The sequence below is a fragment of the Lissotriton vulgaris genome, chromosome 3_1 (assembly GCF_964263255.1).
Source record: "Lissotriton vulgaris chromosome 3_1, aLisVul1.2, whole genome shotgun sequence".
In the NCBI taxonomy this organism is placed as follows: domain Eukaryota; kingdom Metazoa; phylum Chordata; class Amphibia; order Caudata; family Salamandridae; genus Lissotriton; species Lissotriton vulgaris.
In genome coordinates this window covers 37,934,245-37,953,150 of record NC_141689.1, presented here as the reverse complement: position 1 = coordinate 37,953,150, position 18,906 = coordinate 37,934,245, and the positions used below count along the sequence as shown (strand labels likewise).

Sequence of the window (18,906 nt, the reverse complement as noted above, 5' to 3'; positions counted from 1 at the left end):
TGGGAGGCGGGAGCTGGGCGGAGATCTGGGCAGGCACAGAGGGAAGGCACAGAGATCAACAACAACAAGCACAAAATGGCCTCAGCCACAATCGAAAGCACAAATGGGGCACCGAGGTGAAAAGCGCTACTTTGATGGCAGTGGTACCGGTAAAATCAGGTAGCAAATAGATAGTCAGGCAGCACAGCAATTTAAACAATCTAAGTTACAGCGTAGATAGGCAAAACACAAGCGCTACGATAATGCAATGCTCGGCAGCCTCTCAGGCAATCTGGCGCTACTGGTAACTTGCGGTTTCGAGGCAGAGCGAGGTGAAGAGGCAATAAGCTGGTCGGGTGGTGGGCAGAGCAGGAGGCAGCGTCTGGAGCGACCGTGTCTGTGTAGAGCAGGATGGTCATAGCGCTGCAACGTGGGAGCGGGGCTTATGGTGTCAGTGGGAGGGATGGTCAGCTGGGAGGCGGGAGAAGGGCAGGCACAGAGGGAAGGCATAGAGATCAACAACAACAAGCACAAAATGGCCTCAGCCACAATCGAAAGCGCAAATGGGGCACCGAGGTGAAAAGCGCTACTTTGATGGCTGTGGTACCGGTAAAATCAGGCAGAAAATATGCGGTTTCGAGGCAGAGCGAGGTGAAGAGGCAATAAGCTGGTCGGGTGGTGGACAGAGCGGGAGGCAGCGTCTGGAGCGACCGTGTCTGTGTAGAGCAGGACGGTCAAGGAGGGGGACATGATCCGATATACCTTGAGGAAGGATCTGTACTCGTGTTAGATGTTGGATGTCAGAGACCGGGGGCCAGACCTGGTCAATGTGCCACAGTTTTCTGTGTGCCGTGGATGTGCGTACATGAAGGTGCAATATTCACCAGGCATCACAAAGGTCCATCGGGTCAACCCACAGAGAGAGCTGTGCGGAGCATGCTCAACGGCCCAGCATGAATGAGTCAGAGATGGTATTAATATCACCTCTATGAATGTGATACCTGAAGGAAGGGCCAGAGGTAGATCCTAAAGCGCCTGTAGCGTCATCTGGAGTTGCTGCTGAGGGTCATAGGTTGATAGAAAATTGCACTGTCTGCTCTCCAGTTGCCTCCAATCCATGTAATGCCCTAGGGGGGTCTTTATGGGAGGCAGAACCCACTAGTGGGAACTCCTCTTGTAGCAAAATCCCCACTCCTCTGTAAAACTCAGCATGGAAGACCCCGTCATAACCAAAGCGACCAAAAAAGGGACATTCTGTGCCCAGCCGGTGGGTCTCTTGAATCATAACCACCTCCAGCTGTAAGCGTTTCACATATCGTAAAACGGCTGATCATTTAATACAATCTAGTAGGTAATTACCATTCCATGATAAAACCTTGACCATCATTGACACGAGGCGGGCCAATGGGGTGACCTTCTCGAAGGAGAGTTGCCAAGACCTTCAATGAAAGACTGTCACAGTAGAACTGCGGAGAGTAGTGGGCCGTAACCCATGTGTGTAATGTGCAATGAGCACATCAACTGTGTGTGGTCAAATTCAAGCAAGCAACCAAAACAACCTATCCTCCCCAACTGCCCTCCCACCCCACACTTCCAACCCTGAAGTATTTGTTGCACCGAACATAGTAATAGTCAAATGGGACCTCGAGACACCTGGAGGCTACCAGTTGCTCCCTTAGAAGGATGGTAGTGCCCAACAGCAATCTCAATATACAATGTGACAAATGATTAAGCAGCGTCCCAACCCCAAACGGTGTAACAAAAGGCATGCACATCAGGGTAGTATAGTCTCTGCAATGTACTAGTCACCAGAGCAGCTCTGCTTAGGTCTGTGATCCGGATGTCATGAGAGTGTCTCTGCATCATCATCTCAGGATCAGAAGAGGTCTGGGGTCTCGGGTCCCCAACAGTATGGTGTCTGGATCAGGGGTGCCAATTCCAACAGTGTAGCGTGTTATGCTCTGTGAAGTGTGCATAGTCTGTGGGCTAAAGTGAGCATTCCAGGAGCAAGTGCACTTTCTCTGGGGAGTTTAAGAAGAAGTGCTGGAAGCCACCTTCCCCATCCATGACTCAACCTCCTCTGATCTTCACGTTGTTCATTTGCCCACTCCTATGCCTGCTCCAAAGTGCCCAAGAAATAGGTCAAGGAGTTAGGTATCACTTTTAATCCAGATGGAAGTATATATTGGAGGTTGAGGGCTCAACATTTCCGAAGAAGGGTCTGCGCTGCTGAACTGTGTGGATGTAGTCTGGGAGACAATGATCTTGGTGTTGTCTGTCCTCACGGAGAATGACACCCCGGTCTCAGTGGTTGAGGATAAGGGCTATGACGGGACAAGGAGAAGCACAGTGGGGGGTGACCGCCAGGGACTGATGCACCCTTTCCTCCATGAAGCACTGGGGAAGTTTGTCAGAGGGAATCTAAGACTGTAGCCAGTCCTCTAGCAGTGCCTGACGTAAAAAGAAATTGGAGGTTGTTTCTCTGCAACAGTTTTCTGTGTTCTTCCAAGGTTGCTGTAGTCAAGGGCAATTTAAAGACCCAAAGGTTTGAGGTTGGCCTCCTCGTCTTTTACCAAAGACACCCCGGTCTCGGCCTTCATCACCCGCCCAGCAAAGTTGCGGAGGTCTCTGCACAGCATAGACACGTCTATGTGGACCTTACCCCACATAGCTTCAACAGCCTGTCTGGACTCCTGAATTGCTTAGGGCTAATGTCAAGGTCAAACTGCAATGGCGGGCCCTTTTGAGGGGGAGACCCAGCAGTCCCATGAGCACCATAGGTAGGCTTGGTATACTGATCTCTCTTAGTCTGTGCCAGTGCCGGACTGTTTCTCCCCATCACCAACTGTGCGTCAATTGATGTCATCAGGAATGGGCGTCTGTACTCGCAGTGTTCTGCTTAATTTAGTAATGTAGGACGAGCAGACAGTGCAGCCGGGAGGTCACCCATATACCAACTTAGGTGTGCAAGGAGAGAATCAAGTCAAATCATGGTGCACTCATGCATTTTCCTCTACAGCAATTGATGTCTATCCAGTGTATAAGTGGAAGACCACAAGAGTTGGGCACCAATGATCCATGGATGGCCCACAAAAGTGAAAAACAGAGGGGGTTCTTGTGGCTGCGAATTTACAGCCGCCTAGGGGACACTACCTGTGGCAGGAATCACGGCGAGCGCCTGCAAGTTATGGCATCAGTGTCATGTGATACAGTAGAGACGGTCGGGGAGAAGAAAACCAGGCCCCCAGCGTCTCCTCGCTGCACTGTGACATGGACTGCTGTTGGGCAAGGATGGCTCAGGGTATTCCAGTGGCTGTCGGAACTGACCTAAAAGGCTGTCACCATCTTGGCTGCCCATGCCAAGCTGTACTCACATTGTTATTTTTAAATAACTGTTAAAGAAATTTGTATGAATTATGTATATTTATGTAAAATAAATATGTATTATTAATTAGGCAATTTTTTTGATTGTGTATTTTTTTAGTGTTTTACAAAACATTATTTATGAAATAAACTAATTTGATACAATTTTAAATATTTATTTGTTGCATAAAAATATTGAATTTTCAACACATTTATCATTGATAATATTTAAATGATTGTTAAATTGTAAATATAAATTTGATACAATTTATGATAATTTTTATTATATGATTACTCTATTGATTTTGTTTTTTACTATGTTGTGTAAAATATAATCTCTGTTCAATTCATTTAAATCATTTTTAGTGTTATAGTTTTTGGAATAATAATAAATTGCTTTAAACAAAATCTATGTTTTTTACTATTTTCTTTTTTACAAAATATTTTTATATTGTGCTTTTTAGGTGAATGAGTCTATATTATATATGTTATATACGTATTAAATATTTTTGAGAAAAATATATATGTTATGTTAATGTATGTTTTTAGGCAATTTATTATTTTATGTTGATGTGGTTGATACATTCTTTTCAATAACATCTTTCTAAATAGTAAGAATATTTTGCAAATATATTTATGTGCTTTCATATTTTTTGTGTTAATTACATTAATTCAATTTATTAGGAATAAGTGGGTAAAGTTTATTTCACCTGTTTACTCTTTAACACCTTCTCTTCAATGGCTTAGAATTGTAATTGTAATTGTAATTTATATAGCGCATTATCACCAACGGTCTCTAAGCGCTTGCTTTGGGAACCCGTCCTGGTTTTTCCCTGTGAGATAACCCGTACTGGGCACCCCCAAGGTGAAAGCCAGGCATCCCGCCGCGGGGGCCATAGTGGAGATTAAGCAAGCTATTGCCGGAGTTGCAGAGTGTGAACCCGTGATTCGAGCAGGCACCGAAGCGAGAATTATCGAGTCCTTGGACATTTTGGGCTCAAGACCCTGCCGCGTCGGGAATTGAACCCTGGTCCCGGGTCTGACCTCTGCTTCGTGGTCTGCCTCTTCTAACCATTGAGCCACACTTCTCCACAATTGAGTTGGCATTGTAAATGTCACCCCTTTAGTGACAAGCTACTTCCCCTAATTGGTCTAGTTTGGAGTGGTAATAGTAAATCACCCTTTTAGTGCCCAACACTTTACCCTAAGTGGTTTAGATTGGAGTGTGAATAGTAAATGTTATGTCTTTATTATCCAACACCTTCACCTGACCAGCTTAGATTGGAGTGGGAATAGTAAATGTCACTCTTTTAGTGTCCAACAACTTCCCCTAACTGGTTTAGGTTGGAGTGGGAATAGTAAATCTCACCTCTTTAGCGCCCGACACCTTCCCATGAATAAGTTAGATTGGAGTGGAAATAGTATTTTTGGCCTCTTTAGTTTGGTTTCAAAGTAAGAAGTAGTTCATTTATTATTATAATGTATAACATGTTTATCATGAGATAGTTTCATAAAGAGTAAGTATTAGATGTAAAACTTTTATATTGTAATATTCATATACATTAATATTTTCATTGTTTATATTACTAAAGGGTAAATGACAGTTTGTGATCATCATATAAATGTTTCAATACTTATTCAATGTATATGTTGACATTTCTAATACATATATATTTTATATATTTAAAAAGCTTTCATGGTTATTTTTTACCAATGTTTTAAAAAAAATCAAGTAAAAGACAAGTTATATATTCTTTTACAACTTTGTTTGACATGTTTACGTCTAAATGGAAATTGTGTCAAGCTGATGATCCTTTGTGTGATTTGTATAACAACCATGCTATTGAAAATATCAAATCTGTGTTATTTTTATGCCAGCATACAGGTTCTTTTCAGTTTGATAAAAGAAACCTTTATTAAATAAATTGCATTAACAAATAAATAATCTTATAGTATATTACCAATACAGTGAAATTAAAGAGAACATCATAACTCATCTCAACATAACATGTAAGTGAAATTTGATGCTAAATAAATAATCCTTACTTAAAAATGTTAAATTACGTACCCTTATAACAAGTTCAACCCTGGCTATGTTGGGAAACTTTTCTACAGGTAAAATATTGCTACAAAGCTGAGCAGTTCCTTTATGAAGTTTAACCCAACCTGGCTAGAAAGCTTTATGTGCTATTTAAATATTTATCTATATCACTGTGCTTGAATACTTGCATATGGGCATGCTCTGATTGTCCTGCAGAGCAGGATTGCCCATCTTGTGGACTTGGCGCTGAAACTGTGGTACCTGCCCTCTTTTTTTAATCAGAGTATAGCAAGGCCAGGGCTTAACGGTGAATTCAATCTTCAGGAACATTGAAACCACACAGCACTTTGAGGCCTATAGAATCTTAGAATCGGATACCAGCAAAAGCATAGTATTCTCTATATCAAGGTACTGATTTACAATGTGGCGAATTAGGAAAAAAGAAAATTTTACTACAAGCCATTTGAATGGATGGAGAAGATGAGTCTCTGCAATGTTAAATTACCAAGTGCGAATGTCTCTCTGTATATTATTTTGACAATGAACTATGCACTCATCATACTGTCGCCTCCTTTCAGCATCATGCTGTTTTTATGATTCACATTTTTTAACAGAGCCTTTTGACAATCTACCTGACTTATTGTGAGATTATGGAGTTTAGAGTGTTATTACATTTTAAATGTATTGTTATTGTATTCTCTTGGAGGCTGCCCGGTTATTTTTTATCCTTTTCCACATCGAGTTTTATGAATAATTATAACCTTTTACTATTTGTATTGCCTTTCTGTTTTGTATGTCTTTATTTGCTTGTTCTTTTATGGCGACTGTTGAAATAAAGAGTATTGAGCATTATAAATAATTGAGAAATTTAAGGAAAGAGGAAGAAAAAAGATAGAAAATAGTATAGAAAATAGCAAAGCAAATAAAGAATGCAATAATTCAAACATGATACATTACAATCGTAAAGTGAAAAACAGTATATAGGAATTCAAGGGGATTTAGGAACTTCTTCAATTAAAGATTAATGAGAAATACAACTCTATATGAACGAGAAAAAAAAACTGGTGGCTGAGGAATAAATAATAACTCTTTTGACAGGAAATGCAATATATTATTTATAAAGTCTATGATTATAGCATATGCCATATCACACAGCTTGAAAGAGCTATTTAAGGAGCTCTTCCAGTTATTAGTTATCCTATGACCGGCAATCACAAGTGACAAATCAACAATAACATTATTGAGTGAATAACTACTCTAATCTATAAATATATTTCCAAAGGAAAAACATACATTAGTGTTAAAAATAGTGTTAACTTGTTTCCATATTTTCAACTAAAGCCCTTGCGTGTAAGGAGAGCAGCAAATAATATGTTCACGATCATAGTAAGTAATGTTGCATGACCAGCAGGAAAGTAGAATGGTATCTGTAATATGTATAAAAAATAAGGTCTGAGTTCTTTTAGCTGATCAGGAGATTTTGCAATGTCTAAACAATATTTTCTGCCATAATGTAGTTCGCCATGATAAGTTGAAGTCACCCTCCCATTGTAATTCAACTTCTAGTTCATAGCTGCAATCTGTAAATGCACTTCAAACTCTTTATATATGAGACTCCGCAGGTAATGTTAAAAGCAAATTTGACAGTTGAGAACCGTGATGGTGTGGGGTGGTGGAGAAGCAGACCAGGATACAGGAGTTTCTTTTCTAGTGGATTTATTGTCACTTAAGGTGTATAGGACATGTCTATAGTCTTATAAACAAGAACAGTCTTTAAATCAAAGGTAATCACTCTTAAAGGTGCAAGGGCTTCTGGTACTGGTAGTCCACTGCAGCGCTTCTCCTCTTGATTGGCTAGGTCTTGCTCGTCAAGGAGATGGTCAGCGCTCCCAGAAAGAAAATAAGAAAACAAAAGAACCCTGTAAGGGGGTGGTTCAGATAGAGGGTTTTGTTGTCAGGATATCGGGGAAGTGTGGGGAACTGTCACCTTTACCGCCACCAATGGTTCACGCTGCAGTGCTTTATGCCGCACTGCTTTATTACGATGAGGACGGTCCTACATCTAGTTCGCCCACTTTATCCCCGCCCTTGGTTCCCTCTAATGCGCGGCCCCAGACTGAGGAAATGCGCCCCATACCTTGTGAGGCCACGTCCCTCCAGGGCCGTGACTTGAGTTGTCGCGTTGCCAGCTAGGGTCTGGCTGCCCGTCTGTTACGTTCTCGAGTTCAGCTCTGCTCCGGTACTTCTCCGACGACGAGTCACCTTCCTCCTCGTGCCGTGTTCCTGCTTTATTCCATGGCAGCACCGAGGACGTCTCCGTGAGTGTACCCCCCTCGCGCTCTCCATCCGTTGGTCTCAGGGAACCCCTGCTTTCCTCGGGACCACTCGATTTGAAGAACTCCGGTCCACGTGACCTCTGCGATTCCTCCGAGAAGCCTGACGCCTTAAAGGGCCAGTGGTCCTCGGTCACACTCTGAAAGAACATGAGAGAAGACGGGGAAAGGTAATGGGGAAAATGGTCCACGCTTGGCGCTCCTTACTGTGTACTCAGTTCCTCACAGAGGGATAGTGGAATTAGGTGTTGGGAGTGTAGGAAGGGTGGGTTAGATAGCATGAAGTAAGGATCTGAATATTTTATAATCAGATGGGGAAAGTTAACATTTAATTGTGTTTAATGAAAGTGAACAACAATTTTTTTGAATAAGGTGTAAAGTAAAACCTTCTCTCTCAAAGAATTTAAAATAATTCTTCTTGAATTATTTTTTCATGAATTTTGAATTAAGAAACTGATAATTGTCTGAAAGGTGAGAGAATAAGATTATTCATAATAGTCTGCAATTATTTTTTATGGATAGGAAGGAACATAGAGGCATGATTTTGGGTGAAATACAAACATTCTCTAAAGAAGAAACGATGTATAAACAATGATTCAATATCAAGCTAAAGAGAGGAGGATTCTGAATTTGTATCTGACAAATATGAGAGGCTTGTTTGAAACAGAAAGCATTATGATAGGTTGGAAAATCTGGAAAAATGCACACCTATTTAGTTTATTTCGCTTGAGTTTGAGAGGAGACATACACGTTTTTTTGTTATTCCAGAGAAAGTAAGATAAAATGGAGCAATATTTTTTTTTAAAGAAATGAGATGGAGTATTCATAGAGATTGCAGAGAGAGTAAAACGGACAATAAGAGCAGGCATTATGTTTAATAGAGTCAAGTCTACTCCACAAGGACAGAAATAAAGGTTGCCTATTGGAAGTTAAGATGTTAATTTAGTTATAACTACGTTCAAGTTTTAAGAGGTTGGTTCTGTAATGGAATCTGTAAACCAAATGGCTACATATTTGAATTTAGAAGTATTTCAAGCAAAGTTGTATTGAATTAGGTTTTGTTTAAAGCATAAAACGTTGAATGCAAAAATTTCGCATTTATCTAAATTAAGTTTATAACAAGATAGAGTCGCAAGATTTTTAACTTATATTAGAAGCACTGGTAGAGAGGAATCTGTGTTGAATAGAATACCATCAGCAGAAACATAAACTATAATTTTTTTTATCCCTGTAACAAAAATCATGTATATTAGGGTTTTGTTGGTTTTCTTTGCACAAAAAGGTTCTAGTGCAGGAATAAAGAGTAAAGAAAAGTAAAGGAAACACTTCTGTGTAATGAGTAGAAAGGGGAGATTAAGCCACTAAAACATTTGAACCTTTGAGTGGGGCATATAGAAGTGAAAATAGATTGATCAATCTTGGAACAAAACCAAATTAAGAAAATTAAAAACCAAAACCTTCAGTCCATGCGGTCAAATGCTTTTTCAGCATTTATTGAGATAGCAGCTGTTAACTATTGCATATAAGCTTGGTATTTACTTAAAACTTTAACGATTGCCTGGTATTATCTAAAATATGTCTACCTTTGATAAAGCCTGATTGATCTTTTCCTAAAAAGGATGGCAAAATAGTCAAGATGAAGAGCAAAGATTTTAGCAAACCTTTTGTAATCAGAGTTGACTAGGGAAAAGGGACTATAATACTTACATGGCTTAGGGTGTCTACTATCTTTAGGTATGAGACGAATTAACGCATATTGGAAGTTTTCACCTTGTTGATTTCTTATTTATAAATTAGGAAAATAATTGATAAATTTTAAGAACTAATAACTTTGAGAAATGAAGAAACAAGTCAGTAGGAAAACCATGAGGACCGGAAGCTTTCCCTGTTTTAATCAATGTACTTGCTCTGATATTATCTTTTGGAGAGATATTCTTTTCCAAAGGGAAGCAGTCGGTATACCTATCTAATTATTTTTTAATTGACAATAAATAATAAGGTATATTTTCTTGTTGAGGAATTGAGTCAGGAGTATGGACATTTGTATAATATTTTGTGAACTCCTCTAAGATTTCACCATCTTTGAAAATGAGAGGGGAATTATCCTGCAAAATAGATTCTATTTTAACTTGATCATGTTTAATTTTAAGATAATTCATCAATAACTTACTTACCTATTTTATTCTGGGCTTCATAATATTTAGTGCTATCTGTAAGCAAGAGGAAGCATTATCTGTTGAAAGTTTATTGAATTGATATTTTGCTTAGATTTAATCAACTAAGTGAGCATTGGAGTTAGTAGTGAAATACAGATTTTCTAGTGATTTGATATGTTTCATAAATCCTATTGATTTTTGTGACTTACATTTTTTCTTTTTTGGAGACATAAGAAACAATGACGTCTCTAGCTGTAGTCTTAGATCAGTCCCAAAGAATTGGGTGAGAGCATATCATATAAAATATAGATAAGTATTGCCATTTTTGTGTTCTGCTGACTTTTACAAACCACTCGGCAAAACAAATGGCTTCCTATTAAGACAGAGTTATGACTATTTTCTCCAGGACACCACAAAAGTAGCAGGGTTTATCCCAGCTCCGCTCATTCCTGCACACAATCACTCATTCCAACATAGTTATTCTTGAAAAGGAATGTTACCTCATACACTGATTACAAAGAAAAGAAAAGGAGATATCGATAGACTATTACTTAAGAAAAAGAACTAGATCTGTAAAAAGCGGAGATGTGAAAGTCGGCTATGGACCAGACTGTTGGTGTTTTTGCCTGATGAAAAAGGGTCCAGAGGAGGGTGAGAAAGGAGAGATAGAGAGATGTTCATCACACATGATAATGCGTTAGAAGTTAGAGAGTGCTTAAAGAGGGATGGATGGGCTAGGGCAAAAAGAGTTCATCGAGGAGGGAGCAGAGGGAGAGAGATGCATGAAAAAATTGATCTCAATGGTGGTCAATCCTGGAATGCTGTAAAGACTGTGAAGAGAAATGGCTGGATGGTAGTCCATAGGGTCCACGAGGTGATTCCAATTCCGGCAGGTGGGCTCAAGGTAGAAAACTTTAACAAAGCATCCATGCTGGAGATGGTCTGATTTATATCTCTATAAAGAATGGCTATGTGTACACAATAAGTGCATGAACTGTCATCCAACATACAAAACAATGAGGATGGGAGGCCTGGAGGGTCCTTTGCTAACTCAAAGTGGCCCCTTTTTCACCCTACAGCTTTTGGTAATGTAACTAATGAATAGTAAACCATGGCCATCATAGGTGCCAGGGCATGTTTGGCAAAAGACCCGTCTTTGAATTACTGTCCAATTTCCATGTCATTCACTCATAGGACAAACGCCTGTAGGTGTTGTTGGAAAGAGGAACTGTCCCATTGAGCTGAATCTGGCACCAGCAGAAAACTTCTGGACAACTGAAAGGGATGGGGCTGTAAGGTTGCACACAGAAGAAACAGGACCAGCCTCAGAGCCTCCAGTCACCATCCACCATTTATTCTGGGATTCAATCCAGCATTTTGGCAACCACCCAGCGATGGCCGTGAAGAGAGATGGGCAGTGGAAAACTACCACTTATCTCCAGTACTACCAGGCATGCCGGGCAGCAGCCAAGAGCTTTCTGAAGGTGAGTTGAACTGTTCTTAAGAGTTAAGGAGTTTAATGAGAGAAGAATATGCTTGTTCCTGCATGAAATCAGAAATAGTGCTGTCAAAGATGGACAAATTCTTGTGACAGTCAAATCTTACACCTGTAGTATAGTACATTTTTACACTTTTTTGGGGAAACATGTTTCTTTAATTTATTAATTTGTAGTACTATATAGCAGGTATCATATGCTGGAGTCTAGAAGCACTTTACAAGAGAAAAACTACATGCATTCAATACTGTCAGTAAATAGATAAGACAATGTTAATGATAATTTACAACATTCCAATATAGTTTCAGATTCCCACTACAATGTAACCTGGCATCAAATCACAGTATATATATGTACAAAACAGTGAAGGATGGCTGGAGGGATTCCAGTGGCGGAGACATTTGCTAGTTATTCCACCTGTTGCTGTATCAATGTGATGCCTCATGTGGAGTGGGTGTTCTCTGAGTGAGTCACATGCTGTTGTGCGGTGGAATCGGAGCTGCATCGCACTGATGAGGCACAACAAGTCTGATAGTTGTCTGAGTTGCTTGTGTTCCCGTTCTGAGAAGACTTTTGCTAGTTATTCCACCTGACACCTATTGCTGTATCAATGTGGTGCCTCATGTGGAGTGGATGCACTCCGACATGAGTCATGTGCTTGTTGTGCTGTAGAATCTGAGCAGCACCTCAACAAGGCTGATAGTTTCTTGTGAAGCAGAACTTCACTTACAAAGTATACATGATAATGTACCAAAAGTAGTCACTGTTAGATTATAAGTGATGATGATGTCTAAGACCAAACAGTCCAGTTCAGTTCCCATTCAACTTGTGGGCAGGCAACTTGTAATTTCCCCATATACAACACACATTTTGGATACTGGCAACCATCACACAAAGAGAACACTTTTACAATCATTCACAAATGAATTCAAGAAAATATTTAACCTCTTCACTGTGGGGGTTCTTCCCCCGCAGCGCTGGGGGGGAGGGGGGCACGCACAGCGCCTGCATGCTCATGACGAGCTGAGCTCGTCATGAGCTACAGTGCTCCTGTGCTCATGACGAGCTCAGCTAGTCACAGGTGCATTGGCTCCGTGGAACGTTCAGCACAGCGGGGTCATTCTCCCCGCACCTGAGCGTTCCACGGGCCATGACGAGCTGAGCTCGTCATGAGCACCGGAGCGCTGTGGCTCATGACGTGCTCAGCTCGTCATGAGCGTCGAAGGCGTTAATTGGTGAAACCATCCAAACTATTAGGCAGCAGCTAAAGCTACTTTATATCAGTTGTTTGACACAAGAAAGTGATAAAATTCTAATCCAAAGGCAGAAAATGTATAAATAGCCACCCCTCCGATAGATCTCATCAGTCACATGTAAAAACATCCATAAGCGAGTGTTAAGAAAGACCCCAGGGCCTCATTTACAATACTTTGTCATAGGGCAGTGCTGCAAGCCTTCCTACTGTGCTGCCCTACGGCAAAAGAAAAGGGCAGCAATTTGCTGTATCTATTAGACACCAGGCATTCATGTCCTCTTTCCATGAACTGACACTCAATTGGCTAATATCCCAATTGTATTTTATTTTGCACTGTAACACCTACCTTGCCACCTCTTATTGCTGCGCCGCATTTTCACCACCCTTTGCCGCATTTTGCCTTTGTTGCCCCCACTCAGCAGACTAGGAGCTGAGGTGTATTGTGGGACTTTTAGCGGCCATCTTAGGAGAGGCAGTTCACTTCTCGGCAGACTTGGCCTGCTGCCTCACGGTCAGACGCTATAAATTAAGCATCCGTACAGGACTCACGTTAGACCTTGCATCTACGACACCACGTCTGAGGCGGAAGCCGGGAGGGGCGAGCTGCTTGTGCTGAGATCTTACATTTTAAACTGACACTTTGTTATTACTTTGGTTTCTTTGCTTTTAACTGGAACCGCATCTCTGCTCTCTCTTCTTTTTCTCCTGAGGCGGAAGCTGGGAGACGATACTTTGCGCTAGATCTTTAAATTGTATTTTATTTTGCACTGTCACACCTACCTTGCCACTTCTTATTGCTGCGCCGCATTTTCGCCAACCTTTGCCGCATTTTGCCTTCGTTGCCCCCACTCAGCTGACTAGGAGCTGAGGTGTATTGTGGGATAAGGAGGCTGCGTGCAACTTTAGCGGCCATCTTAGGAGAGGCAGGCTCACTGGTCGGCGGACTAGGCTTGCTGCTTCATGGTCAGACGCTATAAATGAATACGGCGATGGCTCTGCGCAGCGGACGCGCCTTCCCCGCGCTGAAGGAGCGCCTAAGGAAAGCCCGTCTGCACCCGTCAGCGTCCCGGAGGCGGTCGTAGGCGGGCGGGCGGACGTTTCCTCGAATCCTTCTCCAGGTAAAACACTAATGTGCACCTCAGCACAACTCATGAGACTGAGGGGAATTATCAGCGGCTGCTGTTCAGCTTTGCATCACCGCTTTATGGACAATTTCTGCTGCCCTAGCTGTGGATGGACACTGACTAAGGGATTTATCAAGAAGGCCCCCCCTGAGTCGGAGAACCATTGGGCTCCGATGTCGGGCGTGGGGTCTTTGGAAAAAATGTCACTTGTGCACTTCTTAATACTCGGTCGTTAGGTAAGCACGCTCTGGATCTTTTTAACCTGCTATCAGAGTGCAAACCTGCATGTCTTTTTTTAACTGAGACCTGGCTCGATGAGTCATTGGGTCCGGATATTGCTAATGCCCTACCCACTAACTATTTTATGCTTGGAAAGGATCGGGGAACTGTCAAGGGAGGTGGGGTTGCATTGGTGATTGATAAACGGTTTGATTGCTCCATTGTCCCGACGGAAGACATTCATGGGGCAGAGGCATTGGGCTTTTGCTTAACACTCTCACCTTATCAATCATGCGCGGGATTGCTGGTTTACAGAACCCCTGGTCCAATTGGCTCATTTAACGAGGAGCTTCATACGTTTATTTATTTTCTTAGTGTGAAGTTTAAACATTGCCTACTTTTGGGCAATTTTAACATCCATATGGATGTGGCCGACGCTATTGACACCATTAAGATCCGGGATACCACAAATCCACTGGGCCTGGTGCCCTATCTTGCGACTCCCACCCACAATAAAGACCACACACTGGATCACATTTTTTCAACCATTCCTATTGTAGCAGCCGCACCTGAACCAGTGTTGTGCATCTGACCACTATCTGGTGATGTATTATATTCCTCATACATCCAGGTCCACTACTAGGGGTCCTGGCCGTCAATCCCAGGCCTCCCGTGCCTTCCACCGGGTGTCGGCGGACATGATAGCACAATACCTGACGGTACATCCGTGCTTGTTCACTGGCGACCTAGAGGAAGATTTAGAGCTCTTTCAAACCTGGTTTGTGCAGTGCCTTGATGACTTAGTACCCCCCCCAAGCGGCTAGTAAAATTTCCACCCGTGCCTCGGCACCTTGGTTTACGCCGGCACTTAATACCAGCCACAGGCTTTGCAAGAAGGCTGAAAGAGCCTGGAGACTAAGTTACGATGAACCACTGAAGGAAGCTTATAGGCAGTGCGTTAAGACCTATGATAAAGAAATCTATCTGGAAAAGAAATCCTACTTCGCTAAGAGGATTGATGATGCTACTAACACCAGTAAGGAAATTTTCAAGATAGTGAAGGAATTCACGTCGCCTTCCTCCATCACACCAAAGTGTTCTCATTCGGAACCATGGGTCTTTCAATTGGCAGACTTTTTTGCTAATAAAATCCAAAGCATTCAGGCATCTTTTTTGTATGCTGCCTCAGCAGTGGCCTCCAATTCATTGCCTCTTTCTCATTTGTCCGCCTTGGAGTGGCCAACACTGTCTAACTTTCCGACTCTCTTGCCAAAAGCTTTGTTGGATTTCCTATCCAAATTGATATACGGCTCCCCGCTGGACCCTTGTCCCGCCAAGTTTCTGGCCAAAATAGCACACGTTATCCACCCGATAATCAACCCTGTTTTAAATCAATCTCTTGAGATGGGTATGGTGCCGCAGGCCTGGAAACAGGCTCTTGTTCTTCCGCTCCTAAAGAAGCCTACCCTTGACTCCAGTATTCATGCCAACTATCGGCCTATTTCCCTTCTCCGGGCTCTTGCTAAGGTTGTGGAAAAGCATGTGCAGTCCATTCTTTCGGATTTTTTGGAGACGCATGACGTCCTCCACCACACCCAGTCTGGGTTCCGTGCGAATATGAGCACGGAAACAGCATTACTGGAGGTGTCGGAAGCCATTAGAGAGGTCCAGGATGTCGGAGGAAAAGCTATGCTGGTGATGTTAGATTTCTCGGCGGCTTTTGATCTCGGAGATCGGAGTGGGCGGGACGGTGCTCAGATAGTTTGAGTCTTTTCCTGCTGACCGCCAACAGACGATCTGGGCCCCTCCCTACTCGGCCTTAGTGCCGCCATTGGAGGTGGGAGTTCCTCAGGGGTCTATCCTGAGCCCCACTCTTTTTAACATCTATATGTCCCCGTTGGCGGCGCCGGCTGAGTCGTATGGTGCCCAGATTGTTTCATACGCCAATGACACACAGCTTCTCTTCACGTGTGGAAAGAACTTGGACTTCGATGGAGAGCGCATTAAGAGCCGTCTTTTCTTGGTTTCAATTGAACCAGTTGAAGTGCAACTCAGACAAATCAGAGGTTCTCTTTTTCGGCTGCCCTCCAGTTTCCTGTTGGAAGTCCTGGTGGCCGGCGGCTATGTTTCCTCCTTCCACTGACAACGTGGTTGCTTAAAATCTTGGAATAAAGGTGGACAATGGTCTTACCTTTAAACCTCAGGTTTTGGGTTTGGTTAAACAGTGTTTTGGTCTTTTAAAAATGTTGAAAACATTTCTTCCACTTCTATCCTTGGCCCATAGGAGGACTGCAGTTCAAGCCCTGATAGGCTCAAGGCTGGATTACCCCAATGTGCTATATCTAGGCCTCCCAGAGTACCTTCTTTCGCGCCTGCAAATGGTACAAAACTCTGCTGCGCGAGCAATTTTTGGCCTCAGCCGAAGATCTAGCGCTGCAGGACTTCTGAAATCTCTTCACTGGCTGCCTATACGGAAACGCATTGCCTTTAAAATGCTCATAATGGCTTTTAAGGCTTTGCATGGCACTGGTGCCCGATATCTGAGGAACAGAATCGGCTTTCACCATCCGTCCAGAGCTCTACGTTCTGCATCATCGGCGCTGGCTATGGTTCCGGTAATCAAGCGTGCTCGCATTGGGGGTCGCTCCTTCAGTCATCTGGCGGCCCTATCTTGGAACGCACTGCCTTTGTCTTTGAGGAAGACAGATAATTTGCTGTCATTTAGAAAGGATCTCAAAACATGGCTGTTTGGCAAATGATTCCACCGATTTCCGTGCTTTTGCTGTGCTGGGTCTTGAATAGCGCTGGGGACATTCTGTTTGAGTAGCTGAGCGCTATACAAAACACTGAGTAACATAACATAACATAACATATGCACCAATGCACGCACCCTTGCACCATGTTGCAAGGCTGTCTGTGTTGTAGGGATGATTGTTTTTGTGCAGAATGAAGAACACATATAAAATAGGAATAAAGGAGGACAAGTGATATTATTTCTCCTAGTTATGCCGCCCTTGGGGAGGCGCAGGCTTTTGACGCGTTGCCAGGTTTTACAGCTTGTTGTAAATCTGAGAATGTGTTGCTTGCCATGAGTGTTAAGTGGGAGTACCCAATGCAATGGCCATGGAATGCCTCCCCATCGAAGTGTGAGGCACTGCAGGGACTTGTGCTGTGTTATCTCACTCCATATTTACAAGATCATGAAAAGTCACTGAGTGTGGCTTTATGTGGCCTTGTAGATATGGCCAGTGCGCCACCAGAATGTCACAAAAAGTGATGTTCCAGTGGCACACTGGGCGTTTAAATGAGCCCCTCAAAATGTACATATGTTAGCTGCATGCTACATGCACAATTCATGGCTCAAGCAGACTACGTATCAAACAAAAAGAGGGTGGGAGCACACTGCCCCACATCCCAGCCCCAATGCAACATGATAAATGCAGTGTGTGATAACACTTACCTCAGTGGCAGTCTTTTGATTTTCAGCCTTGTTGAACACAAGCTCCTGCAGTTGACGCATTGGTCCACTGAGCCACCAGACCCGGCTGGTGTATTATAGGCCCCCTTCATCAGGCTATACAAGTTTTTAAACTCCCTCTCCCCCTTTGCCGGCTCACACCACAGCTAAGGTCTGTATCTCAGCTCAGGTCTTTTAACATACAGTGCAGCCCTCAGCAGGCTATAACATGTTTCTTGACACTGATACAATTCTATTGGAAAGCGATCTGAATTTAGCCTATTTCTCGATTGCTTTGCTTCGAGTGCACACCCTAATTCTGTCACAGTGAGGTGTTCATGCAGTTCCTCCCACCTCTTAGACAAGAGTGATGCAGAACTGCACCTATTCATAGGCCTTTTAATGATCATGTGGTCCTTCACAGCCAGCATAATTCCTGGCTGAGTGAACAGTCTCATGTGACACTGCCTCATCCGCATCCATCCTTCTTAAATGGCATCTCCAGATCATCCCCTTCATATTAGCCAGCAAATCAAGTTTCCCGAATGATCACCTCCGCTGTGTAGTACCTGCAGACAGCATATATGAATGTTGATCAGGTGTATTCTGGTGCTTCGTTTTTTATTTATTTATTTTATATGAAAAGTTTTATATAGTACTAGCTTGACCTGTATGTATCAGAGCGCTTTACATACACACTGTAAAACAGAAGGAAATTGCATTTCATAGTAGGAAGGCAGTAAGGAAGCAAAACAGAGAATAAAAAAATACAATATGAAAAATAGGTAAACAGTGCAGGGGAGGGAGAGAAAAACAAACGAAGTTGGTTTTGCACTTGAATGAGTTCCAGGGAGGTACCCAAAGATGGTCCTGCTTCTAGATTTTAGCCAATCAGGTTGCATAGCACAGCTCCACCGTGCATCGGCCAAGGTTGCTCGTTCTCCGCGGTAGGTACAAACAGATTTGGTATAGAAAAACAATGTCAGATGACCGGCTGGGTAGGTGTCAGCCAAGGGGGCACACTCCTCTATAGCTGCATAGGACAGCTCCACCAGGCATCCGCCAAGGTTGGTCAGGCTCCGTGGTAGGTACAAACAGTTTTGTAATTTACATCAGTTTAATCAGCGAGTTACAGGTTACATAGTTACACCAGTTTGAATCAAAGGATCAAAATAGGGAGGAGGAGGGGGAGGAACGGAGACACAAACGGGGAAATGAGGAAAAGAATGTCAGAAGACAAGCTATGTAGGTGACGGCTAAATATGTGCTGGAGAATAGTTACATGAGTTACAAAAGCTTAGCATAAACATAGGGTGGAGGAGGTAAAAAATACAACGGGGAGACAAGGAAAAACAGTGTCCGACGTCCGGCTGGGTAGGTGACGGCCGAGGGGTGAACCCAAGCCAAACTCCTCTTTCGCTGCATAGGGCAGCTCCACTTGTCATCGGCCAAAGGTTGCTCGGGCACCGTAGTACATACAGAA

At 42.8% G+C, this 18,906-nt stretch overlaps 1 protein-coding gene across 1 annotated transcript in view; it reads left to right on the top strand.

The window, feature by feature from the left end:
• Positions 1 to 18,906, top strand: part of LOC147725883 (long-chain-fatty-acid--CoA ligase ACSBG2-like) — a 661,758-nt gene that overhangs the window by 110,123 nt on the left and 532,729 nt on the right. The window contains exon 2 of the mRNA XM_086962812.1: positions 11,067 to 11,356. Coding sequence (XP_086818938.1) covers positions 11,067 to 11,356 — 290 coding nt within the window. The remainder of the gene's footprint in view (positions 1 to 11,066; positions 11,357 to 18,906) is intronic.